The sequence below is a fragment of the Vulpes lagopus genome, chromosome 10 (assembly GCF_018345385.1).
Source record: "Vulpes lagopus strain Blue_001 chromosome 10, ASM1834538v1, whole genome shotgun sequence".
Classification (NCBI taxonomy): domain Eukaryota; kingdom Metazoa; phylum Chordata; class Mammalia; order Carnivora; family Canidae; genus Vulpes; species Vulpes lagopus.
Window position 1 is genome coordinate 81,620,766 of NC_054833.1, and position 24,954 is coordinate 81,645,719.

Genomic DNA, 24,954 nt, shown 5'->3' on the forward strand with positions numbered 1-24,954 from the left:
TGCGCGCCGTGTAGCGCGCGCTCGGCCCGCTGCGGGGGTCGCGCTGGGCGGGCGCTGAGCGCGCGTGCGCGCTGGGCGGGGGAGGGGCCGGCTCCGGGGCGGCGTGGGCAGCGCGAGGGCAGCGCGTGGGGACGGGCGCCCGCCGGGACTGCTGGCGGCCATGTGCGGGGGCGTCCCGAGTGGACTCTGGGGGCGGGGGGGGCGGCCCGGGGCCTCGGCAGTGGAGGCCGCTCGGGGGACGGGGATGCCATGGCGGGGCCTCTGGGCGAGGGTTTCGTGCAGGGGGCGTGTGCCGGCGAGAAGCGGGAGAGGACGTCTAGAATCGCGACGAAGGCGGTGTGGCCCAGCGGAGGCCGTGCGCCACGCCGACGTCTCGGGGGTCTTTCTGCCTTGCCCTTGACCAGTCCCTGAGGTCCTGTAGATGGACTTCGGGAAGCAGCACGGGCGTTCTTTCTTTTCCCCGTTCCCACCTCCCTGCCGCCCTTCAGACGCTGACTGTGAACGGTCTTGGGGCCGCCGCGGTCGGCTGCCGCCTGATGGCCGTGCGGGCTTGTCCCCACCGGTCCACCTTCGTCGTAAGCACCTCGCAAACCCAGGAGCGTTTCGCCTTCCAGAATCCGCCAGTCCCGTGTCCCGCCCACGCTTCAGAGCCCCCAAGTATCTCTTCTTGCATCCGCTTACTCCGCAGTGCATCTCGCGTCTCCTAAGGGCCCGACGCTGATGATTCACGCGCGAGTGCAAGGCAGGGACTGCCTAGTACCTGCCGCCGCTGATGACTGAACGCGAGGACGTGCACAGACCTTCCCCGTAAAATGTGTACAGCTCCCACGTATTGACGCCTCGGTCAGGCCTAAAGAGGCCAGCGTGGAGATGCTGTCGAATACAGTGGTACAACTAAGTAAGACAAGTATTCTCCTCCCTCAAAGTGGGGTATATTTTTTAAAGATTTTATTTATTTATTCATGAGAGAGAGAGAGGAGGCAGAGACACAGGCAGAGGGAGAAGCAGGCTCCATGCAGGGAGCCCGACGCGGGACTCTATCCTGGGTCTCCAGGGTCACGCCCTGGGCTGAAGGGAGACGCTAAACCGCTGAGCCACCCGGGCTGCCCCAAAGTGGGATATTTAATGGGGCATCTGACTCTGGACTAGATGGGAGCATCAGTTCATTGGTAGGATGAGATTCGGTAGTTGTTTGCCGTGTTATTGATAGGAGTAAACATTGCGGTTTATATATAGCTGCATGTGCTACGATCTGGCGTAAATACTAGTGATTAACATCCCATATGAAAAGATAGGATTTGCATAACTGAAATATCTAAAGTAGTTTGACTTCATGGTTGAGGGATTTTGTTTGCTTAATTATAGGTTTTGGGCTGGAGGATAGTTGCAAGTATTGTCTGGTCAGTGCTGCTTCTACCCATCTGCACCACAGTATTTATAATCTTCAGCAGCATTGATTTATTTCATCCTATTCAGTGGCTGTCTGGTAAGTGATACTCAGTTTGGGGAAATCAAATTTACAGGAACTGCTTCTCTCTCTCTCTCTCTCTCTCTTTTTTTTTTTAAAGATTTCTTTATTTATTCATGATAGACACAGACAGAGAGAGAGGCAGAGACACAGGCAGAGGGAGAAGCAGGCTCCATGCAGGGAGCCTGATGCAGGACTCGATCTCAGATCCCGGGATCACAACCTAAGCTGAAGGCAGGTGCCCAGCCACGCAGCTACCCAGGCGTCCCTACGGGACCTGCTTCTCAACATAAAAGTTGCATCATGTTTCGGTTTGTTTTTGTTTTATTCACTGCCTCTGTTGATTGACACGGCAAAACATGCACCTTGAGGTAATCTTAAGGCATTCCCTTCATAAATCACCTTTTCACTATATAATTATAAGAATAAACTGTCAGAGATCACTTGAACAAAAAAGATTAGAAGACCTCATAAATAAAAACTTAATTTTTGTGTTTGTCTTTTTGACTGCTTTTTTTTGACATTTTCTTTTTAAGGACCAGAACTGTTCCCTTTATCTTTTTATTTTATTTTATTTTATTTTATTTTAGACTTTATTTATTCATGACAGAGAGAGAGGCAGAGACACAGGCAGAGGGAAGCAGGCTTCATGCAGGGAGCCTGACGTGAGACTCCATCCCCAGGTCTCCAGGATCACACCCTGGGCCCAAAGGCGGTGCCAAACCGCCGGACCACTGGGGCTGCCCCCTTTATCTATTTTAAAACTTGGAATTTATATCCTTAAAAAACCTGTCTAAAATTAAGCCTACTTCATTTCTATATTGTGGTTAATTAAAAAAAAATGAGAGAAAAGGAGAAAGGAGTTAAAGACTAAAAAACATAGAGGAAAAGACAAAGACTGATGTGAGGAAAAGATTGGTACAGACTAAATGTTTCTTAAAATCCATGGAGACAAAATTACTAAATTAAGCTGTGATCATGTTAATTAATAATAACCTCCAATTATTGCCATGTACTGTGTGCCACGTACTGTACTAAGCATCTTAAGCATATTGTTATCCTTCTTACAACCCTATATAATAAAAGGGTATTATCCCCGCCTTATAAATGAGGAGGTTATAGACTCAGGTTATAGAAGTCTGCAGAGACACAGTCCGGGGGGAGTAACTGAACCAGGATTTGAACATTGGTCTGTGACTTTAAAGCCAGTGTTTTTCCTCTGTGCCACACTAGCATTAGAAAGAAGTGTTGCCGGAGTAGGTTTTGAGCTTTTGAAGTTTTGCCTAAGGCTAAGAATCACAAATACTTGAAATTCTTTTAATTTTCCTTTCCACTACAATAAACAAATTTCTTTTGCTTTGGGAAGTGGAAAGTGTGTTGTTAATTTAAATTTCAGAAGAAAGTGCTAATTTTTAAGGAGTTAGCAGCTTTGCCTTGTGACCTTCGGAGATATTGTTGCTAAAGAATTAGAGTCCCGCTAAGTTTCTCATTGAAACATCTCAGTCACTTCTTAAGGTAGGTCCTACAAGGCAGATAAAATTAAGCCATAAGCCAGCAGGGGGATGGCAGCTGTTTCTGTAACCACCTTCCCTAAACCTGGATCACTCATTGATCTTGGTGGTCTGGTCACAACCTTGGAATATTCAGTACTGAAATCTAAAACCATTACCAATTGTTCAGAATTGGCATTTAAGAAAAAACTTTCTGCCATTTTGTGGGCCAGGGTTTTTTAATCCTAATAATACTTTCTCTCCAGATGGGATTTGATTTATGCCATTTTTCTCATCAAATGTTACTCATCTCCTTCAACTTTTGCTTCACAAAGTCTTTTGAGATAAATTGTATTCTCCTCTTATTTCCTGTCTCATGAATCATTTCTTTCATTCTTTTAGTTCAGTATAACATTGGGGTTTAATTGTGAATCCTTAATAAATATTCTTTATTAATTTTGGCCAGTAAATGATACTCTTAAAAATTATTGGTTTCATTATTAAGTTTTAGTCTATTCAGTAAAATGTATTTCCTTATTGTATTTATTTCTCTTATTTATGTTTTTAGGCATAACATATATATGTATTTTAAACTGGGCCAGATTTTTGAAATGGAATATTACTTGTTGAACTACTCTAAAATGTGAATATGTTAGTATTTTATAAGGATTATCATGATTTTTTATTTTTTTAATTCAGCATTTAAGTAATTTATGGCTTATGCTATTTTCAGAAATGTTACTCTTTTAGCTGTAGGAGCTAATTGCATTTGTTAAGAAGAGATCTGAAAAATACTATTTATATTGTAAAAAAGAGGCCTTGTTGATATTTTACTAAATGTGGTACTTCTCTGTTTCACATGAGGAAAGACATTTGCATATGGTAGTATTTTGTCTGATGTTAACATCTGGGTCATCTAAAAGAAGTTCTGGTGTAATTTTAAAGGACCCAGAGTTTGGTCCAAATAATCACACCGTAGTTCTTGAGTTGATGTCCTGTAGGACCTGTCACAGTGTATGAGTAAAGTCTTGAAGAAAAGATGGCTTTTAAAATGAAAGTTACAAAAAAATAAAATAAATAAAATAAAATAAAAATAAAAAATAAAATGAAAGTTACAGTTGTGGTTCAAACCCTTTTTTTTTTCTTAAACCCTTTTTCTATTACCATTTACTGATCATAACTACATGAGTGAATGAACTTACTAATTCATCTCTCTTGTTTTTTAGATTCTTTCAATGATCTATATAGTTCCTATGTAATCTTTTACCTCCTGCTGCTGTCAGTGGTAGTAGTAATAATAAGTATTTTTAATGTGGAGTTCTATGCAGGTGAGTTTTCAAATGTTAATCATCTTAAACATATGTGAATTTATATTCTTAATGGCAGACTCAATGCATTTTGTATGTGGGTGTATATAACAGGCTTGTTTTGTGCAATTTAAAATGTGAATACAGAATCATCTGCTTTAAATGTTTGAACTAAAAATTTATTTGAATGTTAGTTTCTCTGTCTAAAAAGAATATATAGAGCTCTTAGGACAAATATCGTATGATTCTACTTAGATAGGTTTTAGAGTCATCAAATGCATAAAGACAGAAAGTAGAATGGTGGTTGCCATGGGCTGGGGGAGGAGGGACTGGGGAGCTGTTGTTTGATGGGCACAGAGTTTCAGTTGGGGTGATGGGGAAGTCTTGAGGTGCATGGTGGTGATGGTTGCACACAGTGTGAATGTACTTATGCCACAAAACTATATGCCTAAAAATGGTTAAAATGGGAAAAAAATGGTTAACATGGCAAACTTATGTGTGTTTTACCACAATAAAAAAATTTAGACCTTTTAATAGTTCACAGCTGCTGTTAAGGCTGTGACTCAGCAGATGTATTATAAAAATAACTCCTTTATAGGGTAGGAGATCAGGACCAGATGATTTCTAAGGTCGTTTTCAAATATAAAAGTCTATAATTCTATAGTTAAAAGAAAAAAAAAAAACTATGTTTTGCCTTGGGAGAATCACCTGCTAGATTGTAGAGCTTTTTATTTTCTCAGTTTCTCTTTTTACTTTTTGTGCCTTTTGTGATTCCTGCATCTGTCCTTCTGGTACAGTAAGCTTTTTCTGACACTTCCTTTTTGATTATAGCATCATTCCTCTTTTTAGCTCTTCAGTAGTTACTTCTTAGAGATGGTATAAAATTTCAGATCCTGCTCTGGATGTTACAACACATACCCTTTTCTTTTTTCTTTCTTTTTTTTTTTTTTTTTTTTTTGTATATTTTTTAATCGGAGCTCAGTTTGCCAACATATAGTATAACATCCAGTGCTCATCCTGTCAAGTGCCCCCCTCAGTGCCTATCCCCCAGTCACCCCATCCCCCCACCCACCTCCCCTTCCACTACCCCTTGTTCGTTTCCCCAAGTTAGGAGTCTCTCATGTTTTGTCACCCTCTCTAATTTTTCTCACTAATTTTCTCTCCTTTCCCCTATAATCCCTTTCACTATTTTTTATATTCCCCGTATGAATGAAACTGTATAATGATTTTCCTTCTCTGATTGACTTACTTCATTCAGCATAATACCCTCCAGTTCCATCCACGTCAAAGCAAATGGTGGATATTCGTTGTTTCTAATGGCTGAGTAATATTCCATTGTGTATATATACCACATCTTCTTTATCCATTCACATTCCCTTTTCTTTTGCTTTTCTAATCCCTTACTCCTAGTGCTGGATTTCTTTTTCAGTTCGAACCATATACCGATCTCCTTGGCTTAGAGCACATGTTCTTTTACATGTTCCCACATGGTGTAGATGCTGCACTAGGGCTTTCCATCTTGTCATTCTTAAAGCCTGATTACTTACTTTGGCTCATTGCTTCAACAAGCATTTTGTGTGCCATACATTGTGTGGGGATAAGAAATAAGTGTTATGGTCCCAGTTATCCCAAGAGGATCACAATTAATGGGGAGACAGATAGTAAACATCAGACATATTCAATAACAATACACTGGATAGTATGGGAATATATAGGAGCACAATTTACCCAGCATGGTAAACTTCCTAGATGAGGTGGTGCTTAAAGGATGAATTGTATTAATTAGAGAAGGAAGATGATCTAGGGAAAAGGTATAGCACATAAAAAGACTTAGACACATGAGAAGCTTTGGTATGTTTAGAACATTAGTAGTCAGTTACACGCTCAGTAGGTCTCTGGGGCATTTCTTACAAGGAGGGAGAGGTGATAGAAGCCTCCTTCTCAAAGTATAGAGCACCTAAGCTTTCTCCCTTCACACGAATTTTCTCTCTCACTATAATCTCTTTACTTGGAGTATATTAAAAGAATGTTATAGGTCGGGAAACCCTCTAGTAGCTGTTTTCAAAGGTCAGCGTCTCTCCTCCTCACACTTGCCTACCCCAGCACACTTCCAGAAAACTTATTTTTGATTATTAGAGAGGTATTAGATATTGCTATACAAACATTTATTTTAGTACTCAATATTGTCATTCTTTACCTAGTTTGTGGTTTATTTTTCACATTTGGGCTATATATTGGCAAGTTCAAACGCTGGAGTAAAGATAACTTGTCAGAGGACAAGCACTATTTAAAAAAATGATTATTTATTCTTTTCTGGCACTTAAGAGAATGGCAGGGTAGACACTATTGAGAATGGCAGGGTAGGCACAGCTATTGAGAAATTTTAATGAAAAAGAACTGAAAAATGTTAATCGTGCTGTCCTTAGGTTTCATCTCTCAGAGTCTTTGGTTTTTCTTTTTTGTGTGCATCTCTGTATTCAATCTTCCCAAAATCTTTTAACTTCAAATTTTCAACTTAGAATTTTTCTATACATTAACTCTGTTTCTTTCTTTCCTTTGGAATATTTGTGTGAGTATAAGAGGGTATAATAGTTCAGGTCCTTTGACTACATACACTACAGAGCATAAAACCTAAAGCCATGGTGATGTGCTTTGTTTACAGTTGTGCCTTCCATTCCCTGCTCCAGACTGGCACTAATAGGGAAGATCATTCACCCTCAGCAGCTCATGCACTCATTCGTCCATGCTGCAATGGGAATGCTGGTAGCTTGGTGTGCTGCGGTGATAACCAGGGGTCAATACAGTTTTCTTGTGGTCCCCTGCACTGGTACTGAGAGGTAATACTAAATATATTTTTTCTATGGAACCTTGTTTATTTACTAAGCCAAAGGTGACCTGCGTAGGTAAATAGTTTATGGACATTTCTTTGTTTTCTAGACTTCTGGAAGGTGCTTTTATACATATCATCAAATGTTTTTGATATTTATGTTTGTTGAATTCAACATTTTTTTTTTTAAGATTTTATTTATTTGAGAGAGAGAGAGGATTAGCAGGGGAAGAGGGAGAAACAGGCTCCTCATTGAGCAGGGAGCTTGAAATGGGGCTTGATGCCAGGACTCTGGGATCCCACGGCCTGAGCTGAAGGCAGATGCTTAACTGACTGAGCCACCCAGGGGCCCCTCAACAGTTTTTTTTTTTTTTTTAAGATTTTAATTTATTTATTCATGAGAGATACAGAGAGAGGGGCAGAGACACAGGCAGAGGGAGAAGCAAGCTCCATGCAGGGAGCCCGATGTGGGACTTGATCCCGGGACCACGGGATCACACCCTGAGTGAAGGCAGGTGCTCAACTGCTGAGCCACCCAGGCATACCAGCAGTTTTTTTTTTTTAAACCATTGTCTGTGCAAGATGGTGTGCTAGGTGCTTTTGGATTTATGAGAGTGGTTCATGCATAGACTATAAGGTCCTTGAGAGTTAAGAATAGTAGGGGAATTAAAACATGGGCACAAAGGGATGGTGATAGGAGAGAAATCAGAACTTTAACATGAAATGAGATGTAATAAGAAAGTGAGCTGTGCATGTAAAACCTGTGGGAGTTCAGAAAGGAAAGATCCCTTGCTTCTTGGAGGAGGTAGCATTTAGGTTGGAGTTTAAGGAAGTACTGTATGGGAAGAATGAAGAAAAAACTTTAAAATAATTACAACCAGGTTCTTTAGTAGAGTACTTTTATAATTTTAAAACTGATATAATTTTAAAACTGTCTTTGGGAGAGAGTGCACGTGGGGGCAGGGGACAGAGGGAGAAGGAGAGAGAGAATCTTAAGCAGGCTTCATGCCCAGCACAGAGCCAAATGGGTCTTGATCTCACGACCCTGAGATCATGACCTGAGCCGAGCCACCCAAACGTTCCTAAACTGATATAGTTCTTGAACACATGACATTGATAAGAATTTCAGTTTGATATTCTGACTTTAAAAATCAAAAAAGATTACGGTAGTAATCTTAAGTTCCCTGTTTAATTTTCTTTCTTTTTTTTAGATTTTATTTGAGAGCAAGAGCACAGGTTGTGGGGGAGGGGCAGAGAGAGAAGCAGGGTCCCCACTGAGCAGGGCGCCCACCACTGCCAAGGGCTCTATCCCAAGACCCTGGGATCATGATCTGATGCCAAAGGCAGATACTTAACCAACTGAGCCACCCAGGCACCCCTGTACTACTGAATATTTAATTTCCTTTTGTTGCCCAGTTACTATAATGTAAGGCAATTTTTTTTTTCCTAATGTGATAAATTTTCTTTAGTGAAAAGGGTCAGCATGAAGGATTGCCCAGTTAGACAACACAGACAAAAGCCCAAAGTTATGGCATAGAGGTCCATACATTCAGTTCTAGTTCTCTCAGTCCAGATGCAGTATATCCACTTGTGAGCAACGTTGTTTACTATCACAGGGGACATTCTTACTCTTGCCAGATTTCCAGAGGAAGACCTAAAGAGTTAACCATTAGAGAGGTCAAATTCTCATGCATCAGGGAAAGAGTTTTGTTAGTCTTGTGCCCACACTGAACCTGAAATGAATCATTTTGTTAGAACTTGGGGCACTTCTTTTCTTTTAAGATTTTATTTATTTATTCGTGAGAGACACAGAGAGAAAGGCAGAGACATAGGCAGAGGGAGAAGCAGACTTCCCACTGAGCAGGGAGCCTGATGCGACACTTGATCTGAGGACCCCGGAATCATAACTGAGCCAAAGGCAGATGCTCAGCCACTGAGCCACTCAGGTGCCCCGCATTTGGGGCATTTCTTAAATGGATAAGTCAGTGTTTGAGTTTAAAACTGTGATATGTGTCCCTGACTATTGAATTAATAATCTAATCTTTTCTTTCCAGTTTAAATAGCCCTGCTACACAGACCTGCTTAAATGAGTATCACCTTTTTTCCCTGCTGGCTGGAGCATTTATGGGCTACAGCTATAGTCTCCTGTATTTTATTAACAACATGAACTATCTGCCATTTCCTATCATACAGGTAAGATAGCATTTGAGTGTTACCTTGTGTCAGAATTTGGCAGAGTTAAAATTGCCTTGATGTATGTACGTATAACTGGCCTCATCTGATTAATTCAAGATTTGATAGTAAAACTTAGGACTGAGATTATCAAAATGCCATTTGGAGAGGACAGATTTTTCTTCCTTGAGGTTTTATCATGTATGTGATAGCCATCACTGCCCTTCCCACTGCCACTCTGAGAATACTGCTTTGCCCCACTCTTTCCCTCCCTGCTAGGTAGTGGCAGTTGCTGTGACCTAGCAGGGCTAGGGGAGGATGATGATGACATTCATGCAGTTGCCAGCTTCTTTTTGAACCTAAGAACTCATGGGCTTGAGGATGTGCAAGTAAGTATAGAATGTCAGTTACTGTCTCAAGTCTTTTCTAGAACAAGGCATGATGTGTATTAAGTAACAATTTTGACTGGTTTGAGCTATCTTTCAGTTAGGTTTTTAAGAATCTAATCTGGCAGGAGCCTTCTCTACAACTAGAATCACCTCCTAAGACAGGAGAGAGAAAGATCAGTTCAGATTTCTCCTATGGCATCAAGGTTCTTTCCAGGCTGTTCCCCACTCTTCCTGACTGTGTTCTTACTTCATTCCTGTGCTGTGGTAGGCTGAGGACTGGTCTTTGGAGCAAAACTATTAGAACCAGTCCCTTCCCATTAGGACCCAGTCTGGTGGGAAGGGAGCGATGTGTAAACACATGTGTTATGAGAGTGTGTATATTAGGCTTCTCCTGGTTTAAGTGAAGTTGCTACATGCCTCTTGCCTCTATGAAAATACACATACTGCATGGAGATAGTGTTCACAGAAAAGGAGCTGGCCCTTACCTCCCTGTAGACTGAGTGTATGAAAAAAGAGTCCCAGTTAGAAATTCTTCACAGTTTGAGAAAATGAATTGAAAGCAGAGTGTCAGCTTTGCCACCTTAAAATTTCAGAGGAAAAAAACCGAAATTCTATACAGAACTATCCATGTTAAATCATATTTGATCCAAATATAAGACTTCTCTATAGAGAAGAAAAGTGTTAGAAAAAAAGGAGATACTCCAAAATAATCTTGCTCCTCCCTGGACCTCAGTTGAAAGTGACCATTTGTTCATCACAGATACACAGTAGAGTAAATGTAGGAATAGCCTAATAATTGATGGTACTGATAAATTATTTCTACCATGTAATGTCATATTTATAAAATTTGTCTACTAAATTTTTTATTTCTTTTGATTAAAATTGAGATTTAGGGATCCCTGGGTGGCGCAGCGGTTTGGCGCCTGCCTTTGGCCCAGGGCGCGATCCTGGAGACCCGGGATCGAATCCCACATCAGGCTCCCGGCGCATGGAGCCTGCTTCTCCCTCTGCCTGTGTCTCTGCCTCTCTCTCTTTCTCTCTGTATGACTATCATAAATAAATAAAAAATTAAAAAAAATAAAAAAATAAAAAAATAAAATTGAGATTTATTCTCATATCCCAGGAGTTTCTTCTCTGATAGTAATATTTAGCTTTGGCTCCAGGTTCAGCTTTTGCAGAAGGTTAACTTTTAACATTTGGCCATTCAGTAGTTGGCCAAAATGTATTTCGGGGGCATCTCTTGTAACCATGAATGTATAGTGGTCTTTGGTCTGCCCAGTGGTATTTGTTCTTTTCCCACCTGAGGATGGTTGGAATAGGGGTTTCATTGGGATTCAGGGAGTGAGGGAGGTAAGGATTGTGGCAAGAGCAGTTGAAATGATGAATTTTTGTGCTCAGGATCACAGTTTCTCATCTATCACGTTTGTAGCTGTGTTTGGCCAGTTGGGTAGATTTTTTTTTTTTTTTAACTAATTTTTATTGGTGTTCAATTTACCAACATACAGAGAAACACCCAGTGCTCATCCCATCTAGTGTCCCCCTCAGTGCCCGTCACCCATTCCCCTCCACCTCCCGCCCTCCTCCCCTTCCACCACCCCTAGTTCGTTTCCCAGAGTTAGGAGTCTTTATGTTCTGTCTCCCTTCCTGATATTTCCCAACATTTCTTTTCCCTTCCTTTATATTCCCTTTCACTATTTTTTATATTCCCCAAATGAATGAGAACATACACTGTTTGTCCTTCTCCGATTGACTTATTTCACTCAGCATAATACCCTCCAGTTCCATCCATGTTGAAGCAAATGGTGGGTATTTGTCGTTTCTAATGGCTGAGTAATATTCCATTGTATACATAAACCACATCTTCTTTATCCATTCATCTTTCGATGGACACCGAGGCTCCTTCCACAGTTTGGCTATTGTGGACATTGCTGCTAGAAACATCGGGGTGCGGGTGTCCTGGCGTTTCATTGCATCTGAATCTTTGGGGTAAATCCCCAACAGTGCAATTGCTGGGTCGTAGGGCAGGTCTATTTTTAACTATTTGAGGAACCTCCACACAGTTTTCCAGAGTGGCTGCACCAGTTCACATTCCCACCAACAGTGTAAGAGGGTTCCCTTTTCTCCGCATCCTCTCCAACATTTGTTGTTTCCTGCCTTGTTAATTTTCCCCATTCTCACTGGTGTGAGGTGGTATCTCATTGTGGTTTTGATTTGTATTTCCCTAATGGCAAGTGATGCAGAGCATTTTCTCATGTGCATGTTGGCCATGTCCATGTCTTCCTCTGTGAGATTTCTCTTCATGTCTTTTGCCCATTTCATGATTGGATTGTTTGTTTCTTTGGTGTTGAGTTTAATAAGTTCTTTATAGATTTTGGAAACTAGCCCTTTATCTGATATGTCATTTGCAAATATCTTCTCCCATTCTGTAGGTTGTCTTTTAGTTTTGTTGACAGTTGGGTAGATTTGCTTCCTTAGAAGATTGAGGGGGGACACCACACTTTAGCTTTCTTTGATTAGCCCTAAGAGCCTGGTGCATGTTGTATGACCTTCCCTTATGTGCTTTAAGTTGCTAAGGAAAGCAGGATTGTCAAGAAATTGCAGGCTTGATATAAGATCGGGCCCATTTCTTCATCTGAACCTCCATAAAATAATCGCAGTAGCCATTTACTTTTTTTCTTTAGCTGGCCCAGCTGACTAGAGAATGTTAGACCTTAAAAAAAAACTACTACTTTTATTATTTTTCTCTGCTATTTTTATTGTTATACTATAATATATATTATACATAAATATTACCCTTATATATATGCTTATTATTATTATTATTAGCATTATTATTAGCATTGTCATCATCATTATTATTATTTTTTTGTCATCATTATTTTTGGTGCTGCCTGTCAGGTTACTTCCTAAGAGTATAGTAGTAATATTTCGATTAAAAAATATTTAAATAGTATAGGGGATCCCTGGGTGGCGCAGTGGTTCGGCGCTTGCCTTTGGCCCAGGGCGCGATCCTGGAGGCCCGGGATTGAATCCCACATCGGGCTCCCGGTGCATGGAGCCTGCTTCTCCCTCTGCCTATGTCTCTGCCTCTCTCTCTCTCTCTCTCTCTCTGTGACTATCATAAATAAATAAAAATTAAAAAAAAAATTCAAAAATATTTAAATAGTATAAATAAAATGAAAATTCCCTTTGGCCATTCTGTGGCCAATCCCAGTCTTTGCCTCAGAGATAATTGTGGCCAGTTTGGTGTATATTCTGCTAAATCCTTTATATTTACATGTATAATACCTGTAACATTATATATTTTGTGGGGTGGAACTTCCATAGTTTTATATTGTCCATATTATTCAGTAACTATTATTTTCATGTAACTATGAAAAATTATATCTTTTTAAAAATCTAATTCTAACTAATTTACTATTAGCCTACTAGTTTTCTTTAAACTAGTCTACAGTACTGAAACCAGTTCTATTGTCCTGATCAAATTCTTAATGATAGACTGATAGGGAAAAGCAGAATATTAGTGTGGAGTAAAGGACAAAGAAAGAAGTAGGATGAACATCAAGACAAAGCTTGGCAAGCTATTTCACAAGAAGTGTAATTTTTTCACGTTTTTTCCTTGATTGGTATTTCTCTCATAGATTGTTAGAATTGAAGGTACTCATTAACGCACTGTTTAGCTGGGTCAGCCTTCTTATCACACAGATTAGAGACATGACTTGCTTAGTGCTGCCCAGAGAGAAGCACTAAAACTCAGGTCTCCTGACTCAATCTGGTGTCTTCTTCTGCTGCCTATTTTCTTGCAGGTAGCATTTAAAACCATTTAGTTATAGAGGTAGTGTGTACATTATATTTAAGCTTGCAGTCTCTGAAACTGGCCTGCCTGGATTAAAATGTTGGATTTTCCTTTTGCTAGCTGGTAAGTTGGTTCAGTTGTGCCTTGGTTTTCTCATTAGTAAGATTAGGATAATAATGGAACCTTCTTTATCGGGTTGTGTGTAAAATAATGGTATCTGAGACATGCTAAACAGCCAAAGAACGTTAGCTGCTACTGTTCTGATTGTCATGTTTTTTGTACTTACTCCGTCTCCATAGTCCTTAGTATAAGTATAGATCAGTACTGTTAATTTTGTCATTTCTGATCTCATATCAATGAGATGCTATATAATGTAAATATTAAATATTTTTGTCATCAGAAGTTACTGATTTTTTACCTCTGGAATAAACTTTGTCTTTTTATGCAACAATTATGTTTTTTTATATGTGGACTGTTTTAGTTATGCGCTTGCTTTAGAATGAAATAGAACCTCTACTTGGATATGCCATTTGATTCTGTTTTTCTTTTTTTTTCATAGCAATACAAGTTCTTACGTTTCAGGAGATCTCTGCTCTTGTTAGTTAAGCATAGTTGTGTGGAATCACTGTTCCTGATTAGAAATTTCTGCATTGTTTATTATTTTCTTGGTAAGCATTTCTTCTGCTTTTTAAAACAGTGTATGTATTAGCTCATAGCTCAGAAAATGTCAGTTGCAAAGTCATTCTTGATTGTATGTTTCTTAATTGTAGGTATGTGATTAGTCCAACTAATTCATTGTTTAGGTTGTCAAAGGGTATTAGGTAAGAGAAAATGTTTTTAAAACTGTGGTATATGCATACAATAGAGTATTATTCAATCTTTGATAAAAAGAAGGAAATCATGTCACATATTACAACATGGATAAGCCTGAGGACATCATACTAAGTGAAATAAGCCAGTTGCAAAAAGACAAATTCTGCGTGATTCTACTTATATGAGGCATTATTTGAGTGGTCCAACTCTTAGAAACAGAAAGTAGAATTATGATTGCCAGGACTCTGTGGGGAGGGAAGAGGAGTTGTTGCTTAGTGGATAGAGAGTTTCAGTTTGTAAGATGAAAAAGTTTGGGAAATCTGTTGCACAAGTACATATACCATATGTATGCTTAATGGTTAAGATGGTAAATTTTGTTACGTAGTTTTTACCACAATAAGAAAATGTTCATTTTTTAAAAAGAAAATATTGTATGTTGTTTGGTCAGTATTCTATAATAACACTCTCCTTTTTATAACTTTTTGTAACTTGGTACTAATATACTAGAAATATCCTGTTACTGAGGGAACCTTACAGAATTTATTAACATGAATTTTAAGCACAAAAATACAGCTTATTTAATATAAGGAGCAGCTCAAGTTGAATGGAAAACATTAATCTCAATAGCAACACAATAATACAAACAAAATTCAACATTCTAAAATACTGTTTTCAGACTGCAGATTTCCCCCACTATCTGAAAGTAGAGCATTCCTATGAAACCTTTTGTAAGCCAAAATGGCACAAAATGAAGAAGCAATTAGTGTTACTATTTTAAATGAAAAGATTTTTGAACCTCCCCACACCTGCAAAATATACTCTCTTGGGTTTTTCTGATACCTTAGGACACATCTTGCTAACAGATGCACAAAACAAATTGAGATAAAGCATAGATGCTCATGGACACAGTTCAAAGCTATGGAGGCTTAATGCTGAGATGCTGAATGTCTTTCCCAGGTTAGAGGCTTAGCTGCACCACTCTCACTGTTCAGGGTGCCCTACTTTTGTACACTAACAGCTCTGGCTTGGTGCAAAACAAATGCTGAATGCTGTTTTTGCTTTTGTGCCTTATTCATAAATTTGGATTTCTTCAGTTAGTGAAAACAGGTACTAGCATTTGCCTTTCACAAAAGTGAAGTGACAACATAAACTTTCGAAAAGCAGGGAATACCTCTTTAACTTTCTGATCCTTTTAAAAAGGATCTGATACTTTAAAAAAAAAATCTATGGAATAATTTTACAGAATTGTTCTCACTAAGTATAGGCCATTGTGTTGTTTACTCACTTGTAGTTTATATAACCTGTTTTTCTATTTAGCTCTTATTATTGTCATTTCTAATGTTAACACTTTATTGTTGTTTTTTTTAACCTACTACCATGAGCCTAGATGTTCCCCTACAGTTGTACATTTGGGCTGACATAGCAGCCCTGTCAACATTTCCGTGGTCAGCTATTTCTTCTATAACCGTGTTTATGTTCCATTCAGATTTCAAGTATTACCACTTTTCCTTTCTTTGTTGCACTTTGGTCTTTTTGGCCAGTTTCATCTTTTAGTTATTCATTTTTGTAAAATGTGTGGGCTCTTCATGGGAGACAAGGAGGCAACACAATTATATGTTTTGCTGTCTGTGCCTGAACTGAGTAACAGATGTCCATGACCAGTTACCAACAGACTTAGGAAGAAGGGATATGATTAGTTACAAAATGTGGTGTGTGTGTGTTATCTACATACTGATTTGTGTACAAAAGCTAGAAGTAGTATATTCAGTTGCTCACAGTAAATATACCATGGTAACTGAAATTTGAATTGTGTTGTTGGGAGACTGGTATGATTTAACTAAACCACCATTAAAATATGACTGAAAAAAGTACATAATCCGACCTGTGCAGAACAAAGACTTCTTGTATTTAGAAATTATTCTCTTTTCCTGCCTATTCCCCCCCCCCCTTTTTTTTTTCAAGATTTATTTATTTACTTTAGAGAGAGCTGTGGTGGTAGGGGGCAGTGAGGGGCAGAGGGAGACAGAGAAAGAATCTCAAGCAGACTCCCCACTGAGTTCAGGGCCCAATATGGGGCTTGATCTCACAACCCTGAGCTGAGATCATGACCTGAGCTAAGATGAAGTGTTGGTTGCTTAACTGACGGAGCTACCCAGGTGCCCCTTAAGCCTATTCCTAATCAGTCTAACATTCTGGCTGAGGTCTTGGTGTCTACTTGGTGATCACATCAACCTCATAATACAAAGAATGGTTAAGATTTGCTTTATTAACTTCTTATGTTTATAGCATGGTATTATTTTCTTCTCAGGCCATATTCCAAAAACTTGGATTAGCACTGCGATGGACCTTCAGATAGATGAGTAAGTGATAGATGAAAAGTCTGGGGTTTTAAACTCTGCTAGTTTCCATCTTTTTAGGGTTTTGCCACTTTCCAGATGTGTTGTTTAGATTTAGCCTTTAAATTTTTTAAAACTTGTATTCATTTTGGAATATATCTAGTTCATAATTTAAAATTCCAATGCCATATAAAAGCATATAGAGTTAAAAAGAATCCTTTTGCTCCAGTTTCTAGTCACCCAGTTCTTCTCCCTAGAAGTAAATGTTTTTTGTTAGATACAGCTTTTATGTTATGGAAAAGTGGACTTTTGAGTTGCATGGACATACCTCTCTTTTGCTTTTCTCCTTAATAATCATTTTCTGCTATGGTGTAGTAGGCAAGCATAGTGCTATGGTATTATTCTCATTTTGCCTCTAAGGAAGCCAGAATTGAAGAAGATCATGTGACCAGTTGAAGATCATGAAGTGGCAGTTGAGTGGCATCACTAAAATGTATTGCTCTAGTTATTCCCCATGTACTTTGCACATGATAAAGCATTAATCTTTACTTGGCAAATCAATGTAAATTTCTCTATTAGTATTTGTTCTTTTAATTTTTGGCTATTAGATTTTTTTGTCATGTGGATTTAACTAATACTATTTTTAGGGAGTGGGGATATTGATATTTGTGGGTGCTTAAGATATTATGGTTTCTATGTTGTGGATTTCAGTTTCTAACTTTTAATAGTTTCTAGGTAAAATTTAGTTTTGTCCTCTGCTTAATTGCTAGATATGAAACTAAATGCATGGGTCATTTATTATGGTAGTCTGAATCTTAGGTTGGGTCAAATGGAAAAAGAAAAATAATTGTATTTTATTTTAACATAGTGCTTTTTTCTTTCACTTGAAATACATTTTGCTTGTGTGACAGTGCCTAATAAACTATCCTTAATATATATGGTAGGTCCTCAGTAAATATTTACTTAAAATTAGAAAATAAGGGATCCCTGGGTGGCGCAGCGGTTTGGCGCCTGCCTTTGGCCCAGGGCGTGATCCTGGAGACCCGCGATTGAATCCCACGTTGGGCTCCCAGTGCATGGAGCCTGCTTCTCCCTCTGCCTATGTCTCTGCCTCTCTCTCTCTCTCTCTCTCTCTCTCTCTGTGTGACTATCATAGATAAATAAAAATTAAAAAAAAAAAAATCTGAAAATAACTTCATTCTCCCAGGAAATGTTAAGCACTATGCTGGGTACTCCCAATATAAGGTGTTTTAAATCTTCTAATAGCCATAAGAGGTAGAAAGAGATTAGGCCACTGTTACATGAATAAGAAAATTGAGGCAGGTTAGGTCAAGCAGTTAACATAATCACAACCCTCATAGATAGCAGAGCCAGAGGTTCTAATCCTGCTTTTAAAATTGCTAGTTGTATGTATGATTATGATGACTTTGCCAATTAATCTGTTCAAGGTTTTGATAAAGGAATGTTCACTTTATTTATTTATTTATTTATTTATTTATTTATTTATTTAATTTTATTTATTTGAGGGATCCCTGGGTGGCTCAGCGATTTAGATGCCTGCCTTTGACCCAGGGTGTGATCCTGGAGTCCCGGGATCGAGTCCCACATCAGGCTCCCTGCATGGAGCCTGCTTCTCCCTTTGCCTGTGTCTCTGCCTCTCTCTCTCTCTCTCTCTCTCTCTCTGTCTCTCATGAATAAATAAATTTTTTTAAAAAAATTTTATTTATTAGAGAGAGCACGCACGCATGGGGGAGGGACAGAGTAAGAATAAGAGAAACAAGGAAACTCCCTGCTGAACACAGAGCCCCATGGAGCTGATCCCAGGACCCCAAGATCATGACCTGAGCTGGTCAGACACTCAACAGACTGAGCCACCCAGGCGCCCCTTCATTTAGTCTTCTAACAGTTTCTTTAATTATTTTAAAAGTAAAGATTGTGATTTTTAGATAATGCTACGTGCTCTTAACTATTGTGGAGCTATTTTTAGGGTGTAAACACAAAGCTGAAATCTGGCCTAGGAGAGGTGATAATCTTGTTGAATGGTTAGGCATCAAAGTAAAAGTACTAAAATTTTACCCAGCAACTAAGGGTTGACTTGTAGGTTTGGCTCATTCTTCCTCCATAATAAATGACAGTAAAGATTAGGAACATAAGAAACTGAGCACAAGTTTAGGTCTGTTCTTCTTTTAAGGCTCCCTTAGTAGTATATAGGTAGTATATAAGAAGGTGTTAGAGGGATCCCTGGGTGGCGCAGCGGTTTGGCGCCTGCCTTTGGCCCAGGGCGCGATCCTGAAGACCTGGGATCGAGTCCCACGTCGGGCTCCCGGTGCATGGAGCCTGCTTCTCCCTCTGCCTGTGTCTCTGCTTCTCTCTCTCTCTCTGTGTGCTATCATAAATAAATAAAAATTAAAAAAAAAAGGTGTTAGAGAATTGTATGGAGTGCAAAAGGAAAGGCATCTATATCACCATTATTATGTAGAAATAAGGTTTATTTGTTTCTCATTGTGAGGCCCCAAGTCTGTTAAATGCTTAGATTGTATTTTCCCCATAGGATTAAATAGTAATTTCTGCTTTTATAGGCAGTTTCACAGGCCTCTTGACACTGTGCGTGGCCTCTTGAATCTCTCATTACTCTACCATGTCTGGCTTTGTGGTGTCTTTCTTCTGATGACTTGGTATATCTCATGGATACTCTTCAAAATCTTTGCCACAGAGGTTAGTATTGAGTTTTTTGTTAATGCTTTTGTATTTTGGAGTGCACAGATTTGTTTTTAGCAAGCAGAGCACTGAGTAATATGCTATTGTGCCCAAAGCCATTTTGAGTAAGTTGGGTTTTGGTCTCTTTTCTGAGACTTCCTTAGGGATGTATCATTTGTAACCATAATTTACTTCGTGTGTGTGTGTGTGTGTGTGTGTATGTGTGTGTGTGTGTGTGAGAGTAAGGAACGGTGTTAGTGTTCTTGGTTTTTGGAAACTAAACTGAATGAACTGCTAGTGGAACTTACCCTGCTTTATCCATAGTGTAAGTCTCTTCTGAAGGTTTCCATTTCTCTGTTTAGCAAATACTAAATGCCTGGATTTTAAATTAGTTTTATGTGCTATCGGTGTAACTACTACTAAAATATTTAATATAAGACAATCAAATATTTGTTCTTTGAGAGAAAGTTTTAAATTTTGTATTGAAATTATTTTAAATGAATGGGAATTACATTATCTTTATCATATAGGTATTTGTCTTAGAAAATGAGTGTTTATTTTACCATCTCTGTAAGTGTGTGTCCCTTCAGTGGCTTCAGAATATTTATTTCTAGTACTGGGGGCCAGAGATGTAATAAAATTGAGAGAATAACATTTAGAAAGTAGTGTGTTTGGGTATATTTAATTTTAGTGCAACCTATTATTAAAACACTGAAGATGTTAATTTGGTTGTATTGTCTCTTGTAATAAATTTCAGTTAGTGTTAACTTACTGAATATAATAAAGTCAAGAAAATAATCATTTTCATGGTCCTTATATTTGATTATATTTGATAGGCTCATCTGTTCCCTGTTCAGCCACCATTTTCAGAAGAGTCGGATGAATGCCTCCCAAAGGTTTTAAACAGCAATCCTCCCCTCATCATAAAGGTACCTATGAACTACGCATTTTATGTCTTTACACAGTCATTTCTAACTTGTCTTTTGGAATGGACTTATTTTTTTTATAATAAATTTATTTTTTATTGGTGTTCAATTTTGGAATGGACTTAATATTTAGTGTACTTAGATATATTTTTTGAGGGCCTAGAATATTCTAGTACCAGTATTGTAAGAAATCAACTACATGCTGCATTGACTGCTATTTACTTTTTTTCAGTTTTCATTCCAAGTGACTAAAATACAGAGATGTATGGCAGCATATGTGTACAAACTAATCTAATTTGTACAATATTTAGAATAGATATAAAAATATTTCCAAGCATGAAATACCATGATACCAACCATATGCATTAGCTTTTTACAAACTCCTCATGGTAGCAAAACAAAATACTATTTCTCTTTTGTTTTTTGTTTTTTAATCATTGAGTCAAGTTGTATTTTTACTCCTAAAATATTGTTGACTGTTAGGATCAAAGGTAGTGCTTGGTAGGTATACCCATACAGTGAACTCTTTATTTATTTATTTATTTTTTAAGATTTTATTTATGAGAGACACGGAGAGAGAGTCAGAGACACAGGCACAGGGTGAAGCAGGCTCCATGCAGGGAGCCCGATGTGGGACTCGATCCTGGGTCTCCAGGATCATGCCCTGGGCTGAAGGCGACGCTAAACCACTTAGCCACTGGGGCTGCCCTGAATTCTCTTTAAATAGGAATAATGATAATGATCCTAAAATCAATTTTAATCAAAAGAGCTGAAAGAAGTTGTAGTAAGTTTATAAGTTAAACTAAGTGAGAATAACTTATTTTGATTTAAATTGTATTTTGAAATTTTAAAGTATATCTACAGTATGTGTGATCCTGTTAAGAGGTTATAGTGCTTAAAAAAGAATTTGAAGAAAATGGAACCCAGAGTTCGGAATACACTGTAGAAAAGTTGTAAACTAATAAGAAAACGAACCACTGAGGTTCTGATTACCTTTAAACATCAATTATTACTAATTTATTAGATAAACAAAAATATCAGGTACTCATTTGGTTATTGAACAAGTCTGTATTTGCTCGGTAGGTATCAGTCATTGCTAGTTTCGTAAGGCATAATAACGAATTAGATGTAGCACAGCCTGATGGAGGAAGCAGATACACAAAATAATGAAAATTTACTGCGGTAAGTGCAGTGGGAACCACTTTCTCTGCTTGCAACTAAAATAATAGAGTTTCACAGAAGTTATGGTGTCTTGAATGATGGCTGAAAGGGTTTGCCAGGAAACAAAATGAAGATTTTCAGTAAAAGAATACAGTATATGTTGTGTGCCTACCTTGTGCCAGACACTGCCTTTGAATGTGATAGCAAGTAAGGTGCTGTCCCTGCCTCACAGTTTAGTGAGTGGAACCAGAAGAGACAAGGAAACAGGCAGTTACAATAAATTATGTTAAGTGCCGTGGTTAAGAACTGTGTGAGTATATGTTTGTGTGTGGGAGGCCTGGGAAGTTCCAAGAGTGATGTTTTAAGTTTACCACTTTAGAGTGGGGAAATAGCACGGAGAGTTCTATAGTTTCTTGTAACTGGAGCCTACAGTGGCTGGGGTAGCCTACCGAGGGTAGAGGCAAGAAAGTTTTGGGAGTCTAGAAATGAAGGTTATGGTTCTGAAAAGCATTTCCTTTATGAGAAATTTGAAGTAATTTCCCCTTACCTATATATTGCTGAGATTTTATGTAGAAGTTAAAAAAATTTAAATAATGTGTATTTTTTCCCCCGTTTAGTATTTGGCCTTGCAGGACCTGATGTTGCTTTCTCAGTATTCTCCTTCACGAAGACAAGAAGTTTTTAGCCTTAGCCAACCAGGTATTGCTGAAAGTAACAGATACAGGCGTATGTGTGCAGAAAGTGTTCCACTTAAAATTTTTGGTTACAGAGATGTGTTTAATAAAACCTCACATAGCTGTGAGTCCATTAAATGAAGTATTGATTTAAATATTACGCAAGTGTTTCCATTGCTATCGTTAGATGTTGTATTTCCAGAAAAATACTATTAAACTTTTATATGTTATCTTCTTTAGCATCCTCATTCCCTTAACCTGAAGAAACTATGAGGTAGGTTGACAGTTCTAGAGCAGAAGAGTTAGAGAGCATGTTTAAGAGTCCTCAAAGTTTTAATGCTACAAGGAGTCTTGAAAATCAGATCATCTAATCCCTAGTTGGGGAACCTAAGTCTTAGAGAGATTAAGTGACTTACATACAGTTAATGTCAGAGATGGAAAAAGAAATTTGATCATTTGACTCCCTCATTCTGCCATGCTACTTTGCCTTCCTTTAAAAAAAAAAAAAAGTGAAACTACTAGATTTGATGGTGACCCAAGGTTGCTCTTGGCAACTCCAAAACACTTCTCCATTGTTACTTGTTACTCCTTCTTACAACTATGCCAGTGCTAAACTTGTTCCTGGATGGAAAGCATCTCATCCAGTAGAGAACAGAGAACCTAGGTAGCTTTTCATCTCTGTAATCAGCTTTTCATTATTTTGCCATACTTACCATTTCCCACATTATAAAAGAAAGCTACTATAGTTAAATGTTACATGGAAATGAAATTAGGTTATGTAAATGTATAAATGATTGGAGCTGATGCCATGGAAAATTAACTAACAAGTCCTTTCTATCAGACAGGTTCACCAAGGAATTCTCTATGCATTAAATATTTTCACTAGATATCCTAGTAAACTGTAACAGAATGACATGTTTTCTGCCAGAGAACTTACATTCTAGGGCGTATTATTAAAATTTAACTTGATCATCACATAATTCCTTAGTGATGGTCCTGAGTTAATAGCAATATAGAACATTCTGGGACCTACTAATGGAGTATTTTGTTTGCTTGCTGGTTAAGTTGTATTCCTCTTGAGCTATAAATGGGGTGATGTTTAAGGAGTGATCCAAGTGAAGAGAGAAACATTATATGGCACTCAGAATGGGGAAACCAGTTTTCAGTGGACTCCTCAGCTTTTCTCAACGAATAGAGATTGATTGGTTGATTTTTAAATGGCAGCTATAGGAGATAAAGGTCTTAGAAAATGAAAAGATAATGAGAAGTAAAGGAATTTTTACAAGATTGTGGATCACAGTAGCTTAAGTTAAAGAATATAAATTCTCTAAGTATAAACTATAATTGTTATCAAATAATGTGTTATTCCTATAGAAGGAAAAACAAATGGAGCTATTATAAATGAACATGTAAGGAAACGGCCTGATACAACAACTTATAGGTCCTGGGGGGCCATGGGGTACATGTCATTAGACATGCTTGTACTCATTGTCTTAGTCTTTAGTCTGTTCAGTGTTACAAAGGAAGTAGTCCTGCTCTTCTTCACTCAACCCATGCTCTAGTGTTTGGCTTTATTTTAGCAGCCAATTTGAGAGGTGTTTTGTTTTGCTTTGTTTTTTTTTATGGTAAAATAGCAAGCTTTTGCTTGTAGACTTTTCGGAAAATTATTTTGTCCAAATATTTATTGAACTCCTGCTGTGTATTAGATGACAGGAGTATAAATAGTAGCTTAGCCAAGGAATGTAGGCCCTGATGCAAAGTGTTATCTAGCATTTCTTTTTTCTTTTAGGATTTTATTTATTTATTAGAGCAAGGGCGAGGGAGGAGAGCCACAATGGGGAGGGAGAAGCAGAGGGAAAAGCAGACTCCCCACTGAGCAGGAAGCCCGATGCATGGCTTGGTCCCAAGACCCAGGGATCATGACCTGAGCCAAAAGCAGACACCTAACTGACTGAGCCATCCAAGCACCTCTGTCATATCACATTTCTTACTGAGTTTTCTCCTCACTTTGAGAAGGTAACTATGTACATTTTCAAACCTGGTATTTGGATCTCCTAGGTGGACATCCACACAATTGGACAGCCATTTCAAGGGAGTGTTTGAACCTTTTAAATGATATGACTCAGAAACTGGTTCTCTACCAAGAAGCAGCTGCTACGAATGGGAGACTGGTGTCCTCATACTCCGTGGAACCTAAGAAATTGAATTCTCCAGGTAATTCCTGTATTCCTGTGAGAGGACAGTGTCTGTACATTTTGTTTCCTAAGAAAGATGACAGTAGTTAATCTAAGGATAAGTATACTAAGAAAGATGACAGTAGTTAATCTAAGGATATGTATACATGAGTGTGAGGGATATATTTTTAGGGAAAATTGATCTAATAAGTGGGATATTGTACTGAACCAAGAAAAAGTCCTGCATATCATTGTAGATTAAAGAAATGAAGTTGGGAAGTCCGCTCCGTGGGTAGCATTAGAAAGGCTAACAAACTGGCACATCTGATAGAAGGCGTCAGCTTCCTCAAGTGCATGGCCAGGTGAAGCTTTTCAGGTGGTACTGCGTGCTGTTCTCGTTATAATATCCCAAAGATATAAAGTTGCTGGACAGTGCCCAGAGGAGAGCACTTGGAATGACTGAGCAGTTTCACCATGTGGTTTATCACATTCATTGTTTTAAGATAGCTTAATAGAATGCTTGAAGGATTGAGGCTGAGGGGATGACATAGAGTGGAGGGACCCAGGTTATTTGACCAAATTCCTTAAGAGGCCTAGGAATGTATGTGTTAGACTAATGAAGGGACTTAATGTCCACATGCCTTTTGGAGGCAGGCCTTGAATGAAAATGGGCAAAACTGGCTGGGTGAGAACTGTGATAACCTTGAGAGCGCTGGCTTCGTCT

At 38.6% G+C, this 24,954-nt stretch overlaps 1 protein-coding gene across 1 annotated transcript in view; it reads left to right on the top strand.

Moving 5' to 3' along the window:
• The window catches only part of NDC1 (NDC1 transmembrane nucleoporin), a 48,050-nt gene that overhangs the window by 370 nt on the left and 22,726 nt on the right, over nt 1-24,954 (top strand). The window contains exons 2-11 of the mRNA XM_041772229.1: nt 1,366-1,486; nt 4,185-4,286; nt 6,928-7,102; nt 9,147-9,285; nt 14,009-14,117; nt 16,571-16,622; nt 19,178-19,313; nt 20,132-20,224; nt 22,000-22,081; nt 24,115-24,270. Coding sequence (XP_041628163.1) covers nt 1,366-1,486; nt 4,185-4,286; nt 6,928-7,102; nt 9,147-9,285; nt 14,009-14,117; nt 16,571-16,622; nt 19,178-19,313; nt 20,132-20,224; nt 22,000-22,081; nt 24,115-24,270 — 1,165 coding nt within the window. The remainder of the gene's footprint in view (nt 1-1,365; nt 1,487-4,184; nt 4,287-6,927; nt 7,103-9,146; nt 9,286-14,008; nt 14,118-16,570; nt 16,623-19,177; nt 19,314-20,131; nt 20,225-21,999; nt 22,082-24,114; nt 24,271-24,954) is intronic.